The sequence below is a fragment of the Arachis ipaensis genome, chromosome B07 (assembly GCF_000816755.2).
Source record: "Arachis ipaensis cultivar K30076 chromosome B07, Araip1.1, whole genome shotgun sequence".
Taxonomy (NCBI): Eukaryota; Viridiplantae; Streptophyta; class Magnoliopsida; order Fabales; family Fabaceae; genus Arachis; species Arachis ipaensis.
In genome coordinates, this window is record NC_029791.2 from 13,729,834 (window position 1) to 13,747,798 (window position 17,965).

The 17,965-nt window shown below is 33.8% G+C and overlaps 2 protein-coding genes across 5 annotated transcripts; both read right to left on the reverse strand.

Annotated features, from left to right (window-relative positions):
• LOC107609866 (protein DCL, chloroplastic) lies at positions 4,866–8,897 on the reverse strand. 2 transcript variants are annotated; one of them, XM_021107343.1, is made up of 4 exons: positions 8,351–8,897; positions 8,167–8,281; positions 6,784–7,000; positions 4,866–5,326 (listed from the first exon to the last, which is right to left on the reverse strand). In XM_021107343.1, the coding sequence occupies exons 1-3, from the start codon at positions 8,737–8,739 to the stop codon at positions 6,830–6,832; spliced, it is 675 nt and encodes a 224-aa protein (XP_020963002.1). In that variant the 5' UTR covers positions 8,740–8,897; the 3' UTR covers positions 4,866–5,326; positions 6,784–6,829. The 2 variants fall into 2 exon arrangements, with proteins under 2 accessions (XP_020963002.1, XP_016167403.1); XM_016311917.2 differs by lacking the exon at positions 4,866–5,326 and having other exon boundaries at positions 6,087–7,000.
• On the reverse strand, positions 9,831–14,264 carry LOC107608031 (methylecgonone reductase-like). 3 transcript variants are annotated; one of them, XM_016309922.2, is made up of 5 exons: positions 14,135–14,264; positions 13,345–13,666; positions 11,435–11,681; positions 10,965–11,142; positions 9,831–10,629 (listed from the first exon to the last, which is right to left on the reverse strand). In XM_016309922.2, exons 2-5 carry the CDS (start codon positions 13,659–13,661, stop codon positions 10,607–10,609), a joined length of 765 nt encoding a protein of 254 aa, XP_016165408.1. In that variant the 5' UTR covers positions 13,662–13,666; positions 14,135–14,264; the 3' UTR covers positions 9,831–10,606. The 3 variants fall into 3 exon arrangements, with proteins under 3 accessions (XP_016165408.1, XP_016165407.1, XP_016165409.1); XM_016309921.2 differs by lacking the exons at positions 13,345–13,666; positions 14,135–14,264 and adding exons at positions 12,154–12,475; positions 12,944–13,072; XM_016309923.2 differs by lacking the exons at positions 9,831–10,629; positions 13,345–13,666; positions 14,135–14,264 and adding exons at positions 12,154–12,475; positions 12,944–13,073 and having other exon boundaries at positions 11,020–11,220.

The following is a 17,965-nucleotide window of genomic DNA, read 5'->3' on the forward strand; positions in this document are numbered from 1 at the left end:
ATTTAATATAAATTAAAAGTTCCAAAAAAAAATATAAATTAAAAAGTATTATTTATCATAATCATTAATCTAATTAATTATCCGATAAACATATTTGACTATGTTTAATGAAAGTTTAAATTTTATGTTTTTACCATTGAACTATAGCTTAAATAGTATAATCTTTCCATACTCATTTAAAGATCGTGAGTTCAAATTTTACTCCTAACTTTAGAAAAAAAATTGAAAGTTTGGATTTTGACTTGTTTCGTTTTATTTAAATTTTTTTCAAGTGGTTTTAACTTGTAATTTGCTGCTAAATTATTATTATTATTTCCTAAGCCAAATAACACTTCCTAAACTCAACTTCTTTTTTTTATATTATTCTATGGACTCATAAGGTTCATTAACAACTTAAACCCATTCTTTTACCCAAACTTGCCAGTCAACACCAAAAAAGTCCAAGAGCTTAATCATAACCACTAATTTTACATAATTAAGAATTAAACAGCCGGCAAGACCTGAAGTATCTGAACCTAATGCAGCCTTGTTTAATAAAATAAAGAATAAATTACAATTTTGTACCCATAAAAAATACAGATGCTGATAAATGTATCCATATAAGAATAAAACGACAATTATAACTACAGAAGATGGCTTCCGTATGCCAAGAGTACCCAGACGTTGGTTACACAATTAGTCCGTTAGGGTATTCTTGGCACATGAAAACTATCTTCTGTGGATACAACTGTCATTTTATTCTTATATGGATATATTTATCAGCGTTTGTATCTTTTATGAATACAAATGATAATTTATTCATAAAATAAATTTCACACGCGTTGTAAAACGATTACAATAATTAGCCTGGGACAATTTATTTGTGAAAATGTATGTCTATCTCAAACAAAAAATGGACTAGAACTAAAATTAAAATCGGGACAAGTTTTAATTGTTAAAATGGATTCCATATTAATAAGATCGGCTAATACCTATTTGGCGACTCCAGGAGCAACAGTTCATGGACATTTTGGAGAAATCTTTTTTGAAGGAGATATATTAGTAACATTTATATATGAAAAATCGAGATCAGGTGATATAACCCAAGGTCTTCCAAAAGTGGAACAGGTATTAGAAGTTCGTTCGATTGATTCAATATCCATTAACCTAGGGAAGAGGGTTGACGCTTGGAACGAACATATAACCAAAATTTTCGGCATTCTTTGGGGATTCTTTCTTTGTACTGAGCTAACTATTGTCCAAAGTCGAATTTCTTTGGTTAATAAAATCCAAAGGGTTTATCGATCCCAAAGAGTGCATATACATAATAGACATATTGAGATCATCGTATGCCAAATAACATCAAAAGTATTGGTTTCAGAAGATGGAATGTCTAATGTTTTTTCACCCAGCGAGCTAATTGGATTGTTTCGAGCTGAACGAGCGGGACGTGCCTAATTTCTATTTCTATAGAAGCTGTCTGATTTCACTCATATAACTATCAGATTTTGTTCTTCAATCAGACTTGAAGTGAGAATAATAATGAATCTTTTATATTTTGCCCCTTTCCTATTTTCCTATAAAGTTGTCCTACAAGGAAAGGACCATAGCAATAGCATCGAGAAGTTTTTGTATCAACGAATCGCACGTAGAGATATTGATAACACACATAGAGTTAATGGTATTTCATAACTAATCGATTGAGCAGCTGCTCGTAAACCACCCAAAAAGGAATATTTGTTACCTTCCTATGAATCCTGAAGTTCTTCTCAGATACAAGGAAATGATTCAATTCCATAGCTAAAGATCGTAGTTCTTGAACGAGTAATCGAAAGGATTCTGGAGCGTTTGCGGGTTTTGGTATTGTTCGTCCAATGATCGTAGTCGCGAGTACTATTTGACGAGCTTTAATATGATCAGATTTATAAGTAAGCATCTCTTGCAAAATATGAGCAACACCAAATCCCTCGAGAGCCCAAACCTCCATCTCACCTACGCGCTTTCCTATTATAACAGGCTGTTCAAAAGGATTTCCTGTTCTTCCATCAAATATTCTGTAGAAACAATAAAGATTTATTTTTCGACTCATCCCTGGAGTTGAATACCCCCCTCAAGAATTGTTTTTGATCCAATCCGGAGGAATCAATAGAAAAGGCAAATCCCTTATGATACACCAGATCCGGCTCGGTTATTGATAGAGTGAATAGATCTGCCATTTCTTGAGATCTCTCTTCTGATTCAAAATCGTGGTGTAACGTGTATCCCCCCCTGTTCTGTTCATGGAATAGATGAAATAAACTAAAAAATGGATTTTTGTTCAAGAATGAAATCTTATTGGAACTGTCCAGTTCATCCTTCGGAACCATATCCCATCCCGGATCTGATGAAATATGATAAATTGAGACAGTATTTTGTAAATACATAATTATCTTGAATATATTAACCATTTCTTTACTTTCCGATTAATTTTCTGTCAGTTGGATTAATGGATCATCCAATTGGAAATGATAACAAAATGCATAGGCTGTTATCAGCAGATCGATTAAACATATGCAAATTATATACCACTTAATTAACTTATTTCCTCGATGAGGAAATAAGAATATTAAGGAACCCCCGGATAAATCAGAAATTATTATGATTTCGGGTAAGCCGCTATGGTGAAATTGGTAGACACGCTGCTCTTAGGAAGCAGTGCTAGAGCATCTCGGTTCGAGTCCGAGTGGCGGCATGGCATCTTTTACTCTAAAAGAGTAAGTCCTAAAATGAATTCAATTTCTGATTTATCTTCCTATCCTAGTATTAGTTATTGGGACACCTTATCAATAGGATGAATTGAGACAGTATTTTGTAAATACATAATTATCTTGAATATATTAACCATTTCTTTACTTTTCGATCCGGAAAGAACAAAAGAAACATCTTGTTCTTTCTTCAGCAATTTCTGATCTCTAGTAGACCTCTCAGTAGGATTCGAACCCGGAGCCCCTTCCCAGATTTCATTCATATTATTAACTTGTACAGTTCACACTCTTTGGCTCTACCAATGAAATATCCAGTAAAATAGGTCTTTCACAACGAAATCTAGCTATAAAGTAACAGTATTTAAGTATGCGGGCGTTGTTTTGGCTGTATTGACCGCATCTTTTGGTGTAACTGGTTATTCCTTACCTTGGGACCAAATTGGTTATTGGACAGTCAAAATTGTAACAGGAGTACCCGAAGCTATTCCCAGAATAGGATCTTCTGTCGTGGAATTATTAAGGGGAAGTGCTAGTGTAGGACAATCTACCTTGACTCGTTTTTATAGTTTATATACTTTTGTATTACCTCTTCTTACTGCTGTATTTATGTTAATGCACTTTCCAATGATATGTAAGCAAGGCATCTCCGGTCCTTTATAGAGAATATGGATCCTAGATATTTCTAATCAATCATTTTTTATTTTGGGAGGAACAAAAGTATTTCATTGCTACAAATATGGATTATTAAAAAAAATAAGATATGTATTTGGATATTTCCCTGCAACTTAAGACTTAACAAAATTAGCGTCTTATTTTTTTATTTGACATACACGAATAGTTGAGGGGGATTTATTTTTCTTTATGCTAAAGAATTAGCATTAAAAAAAATATTTGGCAGATATTACAAAAAATAAATTCTCTATTAGCTTATAAGTCACAAAATCCTCTATTAGAAGACAATTCGAAGCATTATTTTTTAAATACTCTCATGGAGAGGGTATACCTAAATATCTTTCTGTGTATCATTTTGATTTGTAGCATTGATGTACAAAAGTGCAAAGGCAGAAGGGAGCTTGACTGCAAGACCCACCCGTCGAGCAGGGACGAAAGTCGGCCTTAGTGATCCGACGGTGCCGAGTGGAAGGGCCGTCGCTCAACGGATAAAAATTACTCTAGGGATAACAGGCTGATCTTCCCCAAGAGCTCACATCGACAGGAAGATTTGGCACCTCGATGTCGGCTCTTCGCCACCTGGGGCTGTAGTATGTTCCAAGGGTTGGGCTGTTCGCCCATTAAAGCGGTATGTGAGCTGGGTTCAGAACGTCGTGAGACAGTTCGGTCCATATCCGGTGTGGGCGTTAGAGCATTGAGAGGACCTTTCCCTAGTACGAGAGGACCGAGAAAGACGCACCTCTGGTGTGCCAGTTATCGTGCCCACGGTAAACGCTGGGTAGCCAAGTGCGGAGTGGATAACTGCTGAAAGCATCTAAGTAGTAAGCCCACCCAAGATGAGTGCTCTTCTATTCCGACTTTCCCAAGAGCTCTGGTAGCACAGCCGAGACAGCTGGAGTAAGATCAACAACAAATGGAACAACTTTTTTTGGTGAAAAGTAAAATTAGATAGAAATGAAATTTTTTACTAAACTTAGAATGATGATAAATATTTATTGGTGAATTTTTTCTATTTAAAAAAAAAAAATCTTAACTCATCAACTTTAAGAGAAAAAATGTAATTAAAAAAAAATACAAGCAATATGTACTCAATATTTTCTATTAGAAAAAGTAGTTTTTAGATTTCCTATTCAAACGCAGCCTTTTTTTTTCCTAATTAATACTTAGTTTATTAAATATGGAACGCTTTCAGGTATAACAATTTAAGTGAATGCTATAATGTCTTTAATATTGTGCCTAAGTTGCTAACCAGTAATAGCTCAAATGGTATAATCTCCCCATACTCAATTAAGAAGTTGCGGGTTCGAGTCTTCTATCTTTGATAAAAAAAAAAAAAATATTGTGCCTAAGTTACTAAAAAAGATAAATAAATAATATTTAATAAATTTTAAATAATTTATTTTTTTTACTTTAAATATTTTATTTTTTACTTTAAAAGATAAGTTAGATAATTCAGACACACAACAAAAACACCATAAAATTCACCAACTTATAGTCTGGCTTAGCTTATGCAATTTCGCACGTCTTTCCTCATTTAGCATAATCTCTAATTCGGTTCGTATAAATACCAACATTACCTTCTCTGGTTGACACACAAGCACTAATCACCCTTTTCTAATATCAACACAGCTACTCACTTGTAATTATTACTATTATTGCTTTCTTTAGTTGCAGAAATGGTTTCTTCTAGTCTCTGTTACTTGCTTCTAATTCCTCTTCTTGTTGGCTCCATAATGGTTGTTGCATATGCTGCCAAGTTAGACCAAGAATTTGACGTCACATGGGGCCATGGGCACCCCAAGATGCTCAACAATGGGGAGCTACTCACTTTGTCACTTGACAAAATCTCAGATTCTGGTTTCCAATCCAAGACATGTAGCTTACGCTTGTTAAAACTCTGCTGGCACTGTAACTGCCTATTATGTAAGTTCCTGTCATTATTGATATTATAATAATGAGAATTTATGATTTAGGATCTAAAATTTAAAATAAGCAAAACAATTTTAAAAAATTGACTATTGTTAGCTTAAAAAAGTCAGTTCCCCAAAATAATTTTTAAAAAATGGACTAATGTTAGCTTAAAAAGAAGTCAGTTCCCTGACATTATTAAAAACATATTGCAAGCAATATGTACTCTATATTTTCTATTAGAAAAAGTAGTTTTTATATTTCCTATTCAAACGCAGCTTTTTTTTTCTAATTAATCTTATTTAAAAAAAAGTAATCCTAACTAACCATTAAAACTACTAAACTTAGTTAATTTAAATTTGGAATGTTTCAGGTGTAAAAACTTATAGTCTGCATACGAGTTATTTTAACTGAACGATCACTCGCTCATGAAATCATTCATTGACTGATCTGATCCAATTCAACCGAGATGGTCACCACTAATCCTCACAAGAGAGTGGGATTGGATTGGTTAAATCTTCTTCGGGGATTATGGTCAACCAGGGACATTCGAGATGAGGGTTGGGGCAGCTTTATGCACTGGACAAGAACCTGCAACATCTTCTCTTAAAAGTTGGAGCAAGTTTGGCTGACTCCCATTCTGGAGAAGCCAGAAGCCAGATCAGTTCAATACCGGGAAGGTGAAGGGTTTGGTGGAGTGGAATGGGATCAAAGGATTGAACAAAGATGAACGAAATTAAATAATGAATGAAAGAGCAAAAATCAAAATGACAAAAATGATAAGCTCAATGGATGTATTACTTCATAACTCCATTGTCAAGGAATAGAAATACTGGGTTTCGTATGAGAATTTGCAGGGTTTGTGCTTTCAGACTGGGGACATTCATGTTGAAGGACCCTAAACTCTCTTACACTAAACATATAAACAAGGAAGAATAAGAAAAAATGAAACCTAAAAAAGTGGGACAAGGTAGGAATGTTTGAGTTTTTTATTTGGCTGTGTTTGCAGTCTTGCATTCTTGTCTTTATGAGTAAGGTTTTTTAATGTCATTCTTCTTGCCCAAATCATTTGAGCAATTGAGTTGTTTTGAGTATGGTAAGCCAAACAAGTCTGCCAACACACTATTATTTTATCTATAATGGCTTAATTTTAATTTTAATCATTCTTAATGTATTTTAAAACAACAAATGACAGGTTCACAGGTGGGAGTACTTATGACAGAAGTAAATTTCACACAATATTGGAGGTCAACCAACAAAATTTCATTCCTAATTGCCAACCAGTGACCTAAGTCCTTCCACAAGCTTCTGCATCACGGACAAACTAAAGTTCACTCAGTCATTTTAGATGTTCCTTTAACAATAAGGTTGATATACCATTCAGTCATATTTATCACCCAGCACAAGCAGTTGAATAATAAGCAGAAAAAACTGAATAATAATAATAAAGACACTAAAAAGTAGTCATATTATCACATACCGTGACACCAAAATTAAAACACAGACTCCACTATATACCGATTCAATCACTCCCTCCCACGCCTAAAATGTTCTCGAATAAACCTTTCTGCATGCATTGGGTACTTATCTCTAATATACTCCCGAAGGCACTTTTGATAGGAAAAATCAATCCAGCCACCATCAGTTCTTACAACAAAAAGACACCTTGATTGTCGAAATTGAGGATGACGATCAACCTACAAGAAAAATAATGTGAATCAAACAACCATATCAACAGTCATTGCCTACTCTGGAAATAAACCAACAGGCCATTGACAAGAATATATGGGTTCAACATTTTCAGGTCAGGTTAAGTATATTTCAATAAAATTAGGAAATTTATATGAAAATCAATGGGGTAAGGTACATTTTCAGAGAAGGTACAACAAACACAAGAAACTTTTTATTTAATGGCTGATAATCTTAATCAAACAATGAATAAGACAACAGTAGAACCATAGTGATACGGAACGGAGAACCCAGGATAAAATGGAAAATCAAAGAAAGGGACTCTTCTACCTCAATTTGATTTCCTGATGCAACAGTTGAGAGAATCACTCTGCCTCTCCTGTTTACACCCAAATTTCTCAAAGAAACTCAAAAAAATTTTCATTCATGAAAATTAAAAGAAAAAAAGGGGATACAAAATTTAGAGGTTTTTATACCTCTTAGTTCCAAAACCCTAATGCATAAGTTTATTAAAATAAAATGGGCTAAATCATAATTGGGTTGACTAACGACAACTTGTAAATAGTAAAATGTTTGGCTTTCCATTATCATTAACCATTGTCATGTCCAATTTTTAATGCATCTCCTGAACAAATGATTTAACCATGTTTACAAAACCTTCTTTTTCTCTTAGTTATTCTTATAATTTGACGAATTAGCACATGACAGTTCTTAGTTTGTCCCATAGTCGTATCACATAGTTTGCCTAACAAAATTAGGAATATTATGTGCAAACTAAGCCATATTTAGAAGCAGAATTTTACTTATATAAGCTGTATTCTTCTCCGCATATACATGACTGAAGTACTATAAGTCTATAAGCACTACTCAAATTAAAGAAACAACTTAAGGTAACTAATCCTAGATACACTATCCTAATGAATAACCATTGGAATACTCCACAGCTCGAACTATCACATAGTTGGAACATCCTTGGTCTAGAATAACTTGAAAACCCCGTAAAACAAGAATAGTAATAATAAGAATTTGGCTTTGAAATCATTTTACTATCATCCACTCATATCTTATTACCACACAGTTAAATCTCACCCACACCAGGACACTATGAACCGTCAAGCAACGCAGTTGAAATCTGGAAACAGAAGCAAACAAAGCAGTAGGAGGGTTCCATTACCATGATGGATTCAAGGCCACAACCAATCTTATCTTCAGAGCGGGGATGGTAAGCAAGGAGATTGTCTACAACGGCTCTCTCGTCCTCCGCACTCAGTTGCTCTCCATCCATGTACCTGACGCCATAAACAATGGGATTATGATTATTTCAAGAATCATTCAAGACAAAGCAAAGAGAAGGTTACCTTCGAGAATGGAGAATGTCCTTAGTGAGCAACACAATTGGCTGAATGTCCTTGAGAATCTCTTCTTCTTTGTCCTTCCATTTCCGAAACTCCGGGTCATCCTGGAAGCTACTAATCGATGATGATGCTTCCTTAGCTTTCCAAACATAACTAGGGTTGCTGCTGGTGCTGGTAACGTTGTCGTCGGCCTGATCGGAGGGGACGGTGGAGCAGCAGCAGAGGCGGCGAGGAGGCGGAGGAGGAATCGCTCCGACGGCGAGACCGTTGAAGTTTCGGAAGAGAAGGCGGTGATGAAGCAGGAATTGCCTGAGGAGAAGAGGGCCGGTCATTGTGAAATGGGAATTGTGGATTACTTCACTCAACAGTGTCTCCTCTGCTTTCAGCTTCATACTCGATAATCCAGAATCATATGATCAATCACTATCATTATCATACTCATATTCTATTGGTTAGTCGAGTTAGTCTCAAGTCTCAACCCATTATGTCTCTTATCCGGTCAGGTCTGATCAGTGATCACCCATATTCATTTTCTGCCTTCTTGACTTTGTAGCCCTCAGCAAGTCCGCTCCCAGTTGGGTCATGCATTTACAAGCAAATAATAACAAATAATAACATTTTGAATTGTTTCTTTGTTTCTATTGGGCCTAGGCCCAGTAGACATACAAAAAAGATAATATTTAAAAAAATATTAGGATCCAATATTTTTAACAAAAGATTAAAATATTAATTCAAATACAAAATGAATATAAAAAAATTAATCACCTAACCTTTTTTTTAACATTTTGTCCCATGCACGTGAAATGAACTTTGGTATATGAAGCTAATTTTTTCCGCTTGAAAAACATTGGAGCCAATAAGAAAATATATTTCATCTTTCCTTCTTTCTGAAAACATGGTCATATTTTACCTTTCTCAGCACAATCGCAATTCCAATTGTAGAAATAAATCAATAAACAAATAAATCTTGCTCTTTAACTAATTCACATCAATTATGTTATCTACACATAAAAAATAATCAATTAGTTTTTTTGTAAAATATTGTTGAAATATAAATATATATTAAAAATATATAAAATAATATATGTAAAATAAACATATATGAAAATTTATTTAGTAATTAAAATATAGAATTCGTTAAAATTTAGGATACCAAATTACTTCATTGATAAATTATTGGATCAATCTTCATCACAAGTATTTTAACCGAATAATAAGACTTATTCACTTTTTGTTTTGTTTAATGTAATATGTACCACTTTATGAATATTCCTTTGTAAATTTTGATATTAAAAGTAATTATTAAGAAGTTAGAAAAATGATATATATACTAAAAGTAATTATTAAAACACATCATTTTTTACCAACAAAAATTAGAGGAATAACAATATTCATTAACAACAATAAATGCCAGCAACATAATAATCAATAATAAAAAAAATCACATAAATCAGAAAATAGAGACAAGCTAACACACCAGTCAGGCAGTCACTAAGACTAGAAAATAGCTTCACTATAATAAAAAATAGAATACAAGAGAATCATAAATTATTGTACAAAACATGCATACCACCAGCCAAACATCTCAAAGCATCAAAGTTTACAAGACAAAGAATAAGAAGATGAAACACTACCAAAAAAAAGCCTCTGTCCGAGCTCGATTTTTCTGACTACAGACTTCCAATCAAAATCTCTATCGTTCAAAATGAAGAACAATATGAGATGAATATGCAGTCCAAATTTCACGTCGATCTAACGGTGAACAAGTGAGAAATAAATACTCAAAGTCTGCTGCTCTGGTGAAAAACGTAGATAGTGTTCTCTCTTCTCTTTCTCTCTCAATGCTTGTATTTTTTACCAAATAAGACCTCTCTTTGCAACTCTAGCACATCTTCAGCAACTTTAGCTATCCATAGACAACTTTTTTTCCACATAAAAGGGGACCTCAAGAACCCAAGAAGTACAAACATTATTTTTTAATTTCTACTATTAAACTTAAACTCAGTTGATTTGAGTCTCACACATCACCCAACATTCAACACAACTCGAGAACTATTTCAAGGGTCACCATCCCAGAGCTCTTCCAAGGACTTGTAAGGCCCATCTTCTGACACATAATCTTCCGCAGTACATACTCTGCGCTGTGGAATTTGGGTGAATTTCATTGTTTCCTCCTGGCTTAGCTCCCAGTCAAATATGTCAAGGTTTTGTTTCATCCTCTCCTTGTTGAAGCTCTTTACAATGGCACTTGCCCCTTTCTCATATATCCATCTCAGTGCTACCTGCATTCAGTTAACAAATAACAATCAATCAATATAAAAAAATAAAGTTTAATGTATTTATTTATTTTCAGTTAACAAAAGTTACAAAGAAGAAAAGAGGACAAATTGAGGTTCGTTGAAAAAATTCAATTCTCAAAACTTTTTCCTTTATCTTAGGCATGACATATAGTTGTAATGTTTTATGTTTTATTGCAGGGTCAAAATAATGAAATGGTGCACTACAAACATTTACTTTTGGTTTACCCTTTTATTTTCATGTTTTAGATTTAATCATGATCGCAATAGTTACATTAAGGTTACTTTAAGACTAAGGTATTAACTATTATTAATAATACCTGAGACACGGTTGTGTCTTGCGCTGGCTATTTCCTTAAGGATTGGGCTCTCCATGACTGCATTTGAACCCCACGTAGTTTTGTAAGCTCCTAATGGCGACCATGCACTAACATGGATCCCTTTTTGCTTGCAAAACTCTCTCAGTTTCCCCTGCTGCCACGCCAGGTTCATTTCCACCTAAACACAATTTAATAGAAAGACTTTTGTGCATGACATCATCACTGTAGGATAATGTGTGACAATAATGACAAAATCCTACAAAGATGAAATGATGAGTTGCAAATAAGTACACAAAGAACGAGTAATAATAAACTTTTGGAAGAGTTTCAAGTATTCCATGAAAATTACTCCAGTGGTTTTAGCCATTGATCACAATCATAAAATATATGCATGGTTGAGATCAAGGACTAAAATCACTCGAATACCAGCATTCTTAGAATACTTGAAAATTTTTCTAAATTTGTTTTACCTGATTGACGGCAGGAGGTATAGTGGAATTTTCCAAGAGGTTGGTGATCTTTTTGATGCCAAAGTTGCTGACACCAATAGACTTGGCTAAGCCCATCCTTTGACACTCTTCCATGGCTTCCCATGTTCCTTTTATATCAAAGGGAATCACATAATCCTTTCTAAACTCAGCAGCAGCTTCAGCTTCTGGTTTCAACCTTACTGGCCAATGAACCAAATACAGATCTACATACTCCAGCCCAAGCTTCCTAAACAGTTAGTTACAAGGAAATTAAAGAAAAATATACAAGCATTATGAGAAATTGAGAGTTTAGTTACTTTGTTTTCTCTATTACCTACTTGCACTATACATAAATATGGCAATTTCATAAAAAGTTTAGAAAAGATTCACGGATTTAAGAAATTTAAAGTAGCAGTTTTTCATGCAGATACATGTGTAATACATCATTATGTTAGTAAACAAATAAGGAGTAGTAGTCCAAATCAATCCCTAAGAATTTTTTGTCGAACACTTAGTCTCTATAAGTTTTTATTTCATAAACAAATCAATTCTCACATCAAATTGTTTGTCTGCATAGATGGCGAGTTACTAAAAAAAAGGTATTTATTCACCATAGATAATGAGATACAACGAATTTGAGTGTATTGAAAAATTTAAAACAATCACACATTCACTTTCAGACATAAACAGGGGAATAGCACTAGTATTACTATACTTACTGCAGTGTAGTCTTGAGAGCTGGAAGAACAAGGTCATGGTGAGCTTTTGTACACCATAGTTTTGATGTGATAAATAATTCTTCGCGGCTCTTTATAAGGCCAAGTTGTAGCGCTTTCGCCACAGCTTGGCCTAGAGGCTCCTCGGAGCCATACAATGCGGCGGTGTCAAAGTGCCTATAGCCAGCCTCAATGGCATCAATGAAGATTGTTATGAGAGTTTCAAAGGGAGGAAGAGGAATCGCTGCAGTTCCCATGCCAATCAATGGCATCTTTTGCCCTGAGTTTAGAATCGTTTCTGGGATTTTCTTTGCTTCCATATCCTCTGGATGAGTTTGTTAATGTGATTAGTATAAACTATACATTAATGGAGAGATTCTTATATGCTTTTGGAGCAAAAAGAATTAGTCTCATGAAAGGTATATATGTAATGAATCTTTATTTTCTCTTTGCTTTGGAAAAATAAAAAAGCATTTTTCTTGGTCTAAAGAACTTTGGATATTAATAAACTTAGGATGATGATTAAGAAAGAAATTATGGTTGTTATAATAGAAAATGAAAAGTAATTTCAAAAAAACTCCTTAAAGAAATCCTTGCATGATATGGAAGTTGAACACTCTAAATTGAAGCCAGAAACTATAATTGACAGTGATATCATTATTAAATGTTATCTTTGGGAAAGTTCTTTGGGGATATAACTGGCAACCAAATTTGGATCTAAACTAAAACTCATGACAAATATTGAACAAAGATAAAGGGACATCTAATTAGAACAAATAGCTGGTGAAATTACCTGAAAATTTAAAGATGAAACTTGGATATGTTTGTTTGTTGGTTATTGTAGAATGTAGAGTGCAGTCTCTTTGTTAAACAGAAAGAAAGATAATATGCCAGAAGACCCGACCCTATTCGACTGTTAAATGGGCTAAACAGTCCCATTATATTAAGGTCGCCCAGCCCATCCCTAAGAATTTTTTGTCGAACACTTAGTCTCTATAAGTTTTTATTTCATAAACAAATCAATTCTCACATCAAATTGTTTGTCTGCATAGATGGCGAGTTACTAAAAAAAAGGTATTTATTCACCATAGATAATGAGATACAACGAATTTGAGTGTATTGAAAAATTTAAAACAATCACACATTCACTTTCAGACATAAACAGGGGAATAGCACTAGTATTACTATACTTACTGCAGTGTAGTCTTGAGAGCTGGAAGAACAAGGTCATGGTGAGCTTTTGTACACCATAGTTTTGATGTGATAAATAATTCTTCGCGGCTCTTTATAAGGCCAAGTTGTAGCGCTTTCGCCACAGCTTGGCCTAGAGGCTCCTCGGAGCCATACAATGCGGCGGTGTCAAAGTGCCTATAGCCAGCCTCAATGGCATCAATGAAGATTGTTATGAGAGTTTCAAAGGGAGGAAGAGGAATCGCTGCAGTTCCCATGCCAATCAATGGCATCTTTTGCCCTGAGTTTAGAATCGTTTCTGGGATTTTCTTTGCTTCCATATCCTCTGGATGAGTTTGTTAATGTGATTAGTATAAACTATACATTAATGGAGAGATTCTTATATGCTTTTGGAGCAAAAAGAATTAGTCTCATGAAAGGTATATATGTAATGAATCTTTATTTTCTCTTTGCTTTGGAAAAATAAAAAAGCATTTTTCTTGGTCTAAAGAACTTTGGATATTAATAAACTTAGGATGATGATTAAGAAAGAAATTATGGTTGTTATAATAGAAAATGAAAAGTAATTTCAAAAAAACTCCTTAAAGAAATCCTTGCATGATATGGAAGTTGAACACTCTAAATTGAAGCCAGAAACTATAATTGACAGTGATATCATTATTAAATGTTATCTTTGGGAAAGTTCTTTGGGGATATAACTGGCAACCAAATTTGGATCTAAACTAAAACTCATGACAAATATTGAACAAAGATAAAGGGACATCTAATTAGAACAAATAGCTGGTGAAATTACCTGAAAATTTAAAGATGAAACTTGGATATGTTTGTTTGTTGGTTATTGTAGAATGTAGAGTGCAGTCTCTTTGTTAAACAGAAAGAAAGATAATATGCCAGAAGACCCGACCCTATTCGACTGTTAAATGGGCTAAACAGTCCCATTATATTAAGGTCGCCCAGCCCAAAAATAAAAAATAAAGTTTACTCTATTAATTAGAAAGGGAGAGGCCGGACCAAAAGAAAGAGAGAGGTACGAGCCACACTGATTCAATGACAATTCATGTGGCATAGAACCTCTCCCCTCTTCCCTAGGGATGTCAATGGGGTAGGGCGGGCTAGGGGATGCCTCTCTATTTTCCATCTCTACTTTTAGATTTGTTCTCCATCTCCGTCCCTATTCTCTGCCGTGGGGGAATATTACTCCCCATCCCCATTTTCTATGGGTCCTATTTTTCGCGGGACCCCATTTTCCATCTACATAATAGTTCTAACTAATTATTAATTTCCATATGAATAGAGTTGCAAGTATCTATATCTTATATGAAAACTGCAAGATTTTATACAAAAAGTCTAAATGACACGATGGTGACTTCTTTCGAAATGACGCAATGGAGGGACGCAACGACGAGTCAAAGGACAAAGCAGTGGACGAGGTGGGAGACGCGGCAACACAGAGAATAATGAACACGACGGCAGAGTTACGAAAAGGAACGTCGTAAATAGGAATTACAACGCGGTAGGGGTGATGGCACGGTGAGATGTGACGAAGCGGTGAGAAGGGTGGCGAGGGGGTGGCTGTAGAGAGGTTGGATGGAGTATGTATAGTATTATGGATCTCTGAATTGAAGAAGGGTTATGCAAATAAATATTAAGAGTTTTTGGTTTCTATATATGTGTGTGTGAGTAATGACTAAAAAACATATATGAGAAATAAACTATTAAGAATAATTCAGAAAATTCATAAATTTCGGGAAATAGCGGGGACGGGGCGGGAATCCCCGCTCGGGTTCCCGCGCCTGCTTCAGGGGGATTTTATCCCCATCTCCATCCCCGTAAAAAAAATTCCCCACAATCGGATCCTGCGTTTCGAAAAATTTTGCCATTCCTACTCTCTCTCCCCTCCCACAAAAAAAAACCCGTAGAAACTTATCCAAGATTTACATGCATAAATATATTAAAGGACAGTTCACGTGGATAAAACATTTGGAGGTTAAATTTGCACAAGTGCAATGTTTTCAAACAGTTTAGATTTTGGTCCTAAATTTAATTTATGTAAATTGCTATAGGTTAAAGAGTTTTACGAATTCTCACATAAAAATCCTTTGTTGAGTCGCGGATTATGAATGCATTTGAGTTAAGTATAAACCGCGATAAGGGAAGAATGATTATGCACAACTGCAGCTGAGAAAAACGCTATGACCCACATGGCCACATCGGATTATGGTTGAACTAGGTAACATAAAACGCGTTCAAGCGTAGCGGATTAAGAAGAAAAGTGTTGTGGTAATCCTCTATGCATTATAGTAGACTATGAAGACATGATTTTCCCTCTATAAATACTAGTTGAATATATTATAAAGTGGTGAATTCTATGGTGTAGAAAGAAAAAATTTTTTACATCTATAGAATATTTGTGGCATAGCATAAAAAGGACATATGAACATTTGTAACTGATTGATGGTTCAGCAATAACAGAAAAAGCTGACATTATAGCTTGTCGCAGTGATTAGTAGCATATTCCTATAAAAATTAACAGTTTGATTTAAAATGTAATCACAGATTTTTTTTTTATATGCTACAAATTTTAAAAAGTTATCTTTTAAAAACTAATTTTAATAAGTTACTTTTAAAAGTTAAAAATTTTACTAAACCAACATTATATTTAAAAAGCAAAAAATATACAACTTTTTGTAAATTGCAGTCTTTAATAATTTTACGCTAAATATTAAAATACAAAAAAAGTTATTCACCCAATTTTTTGCTACTCTGCATATTCATTTATATTTATTTTTCAAAGGTGATGTTATTGTCTTATAGCATAATTACGTTGCTTTTTTATTGTTTACTATCATTCATTTCATTTTAAATTTATGATATTAAGTCAATAAATTATTTTTCGACAACTTTTTTTAAAATATTGGATGTTAACTTTTATAGTAAAATTACTTTATAATATAATATCTTATGAAAAAAATATTTTAATTTATATAACTTATCCAAACACCAAATTATGGTCTCCCAATTTTAAAATTAGCATATTTATCAAAATCTACTAAATAGATAAATATTAAAAATGTGGTTCAGCTCTTTTTTTGGGGGGCAGCAGTTTAAAATTTTGATCCTTTTTTTTTCACTAGATTTATGAAAAAACACTGCATCCCACCCAAATATTTTTTATTCGTCTTGTGCTTCATGATTATTGGTCAAACAAAACTCTCTCAACTAACTCACCTGGCCCATAAAAAATAAATTAAAAACTGTAATTACATTTTATCAAATTGTTAATTTTTTAGTAATACACTACAAATTACTGCAACAAATTATAATCTGTCTATCATTCCTGTTATTGCTGAACCATCAATCAGTTACAAATGTCCACATATCCTTCCTATATTATGCCACAAGTATTTTATAGATGTAGAAATTTTTTTCTTTCTACACCATAAAATTCACCTTATAAAGTAGAGTGACAATAACGCTTATGCACTATACACACGGAAAATTTATAAAAGCAAAAGAGAAGGACTAAAATTTACTGACAAAGAGCCTTTGAATGTTTTTATTCGTTTATCGAATAGTTTTCGGACCTACAAATTAGTATATTGCAAAAGGTTGGAATGTGTGGATAAATGATGGAGAAGTTATTTTACAAGATCTCAATTACTATTGTGTCAACCGGTGTAAAGTATGATATGTTTGTGATAGGATCCAATGAATATATGCTGGTTCTGTTTCATTATCACTTAAGTTTTTTAGAGTTGAGAACACATAAGTTGTATGCAAAATTGGAAGATGTTATCGACAGTTCTGGAGCATCAATTTCGAATCTCATTCGACTGCATTAGGGGAACTTCTAGTTCGATGCTTATAGTTACACCGGCCTTTCCATTGATTGCATCCTCCTCCTTCTTCGGTTGATTTGAACCACGAGGATGAAGATGTCTATATTGTAAGAGACAATCATTCCTTTTGCAAGCTAGCAGTTGCGATGACTGATTTTTCTAGCATAATGTCTGATGGTGCAGGTTACGGAGAACCATATCGAGTTGAAAATGCAATACAAGAAGATAATACGGATGAGGAGGCTGTCGACATAGTTAGGGACAGTGATCAAGATACAAGAAGTAATAATCCACATACACAGTAAGAAAAGAGCGATCACAATCTATCAAAATCTAGAACAATATGGTTGAAGTATATATTAACGGATGAAGTATGGTAAAATAACTCTTTTCACTTTGCTTAATATCATTTAGCCACAGTCACAAGTGTGGACCATGATGTCTAAATCATGACTATTTAAAGATCTATGTTAGAAAAATGTGGCTAATAGCCTTAAAACTGTGTTAAAATAAGAATGCGTCATCCTTAATGCCCATGGTTCTTCTTTTGTGGCTAATGTATGTTACTCATGGTTTCATCAAAATTTAGCCACATTTTTAACTATGGCTAAATCACCAATATGTTATGGAGCACAAGGTTATCATTTTGGTGATTACTATAACTATAAAACTTTAATAGTATTTAAAAAATATTAACATTTTTTAAATATTCAAAAATATTTTTTAATTTAAAAATAAAAAACAGTTACAAAAATATACAAATATATGACATAATTTTGATAATA

Coding starts and splice junctions, on each gene's coding strand:
- LOC107609866 (XM_021107343.1), bottom strand. CDS start 8,739: ATGAAGCTGAAAGCAGAGGAGACACTGTTGAGTGAAGTAATCCACAAT. Junction 8,282..8,350: donor GACATTCTCCATTCTCGAAG/GTAACCTTCTCT, acceptor TTATGGCGTCAG/GTACATGGATGGAGAGCAAC. Junction 7,001..8,166: donor GTGGCCTTGAATCCATCATG/GTAATGGAACCC, acceptor TTTTTCTTGTAG/GTTGATCGTCATCCTCAATT.
- LOC107608031 (XM_016309922.2), bottom strand. CDS start 13,661: ATGGAAGCAAAGAAAATCCCAGAAACGATTCTAAACTCAGGGCAAAAG. Junction 11,682..13,344: donor GCTCTCAAGACTACACTGCA/GTAAGTATAGTA, acceptor CTAACTGTTTAG/GAAGCTTGGGCTGGAGTATG. Junction 11,143..11,434: donor TACCTCCTGCCGTCAATCAG/GTAAAACAAATT, acceptor AATTGTGTTTAG/GTGGAAATGAACCTGGCGTG.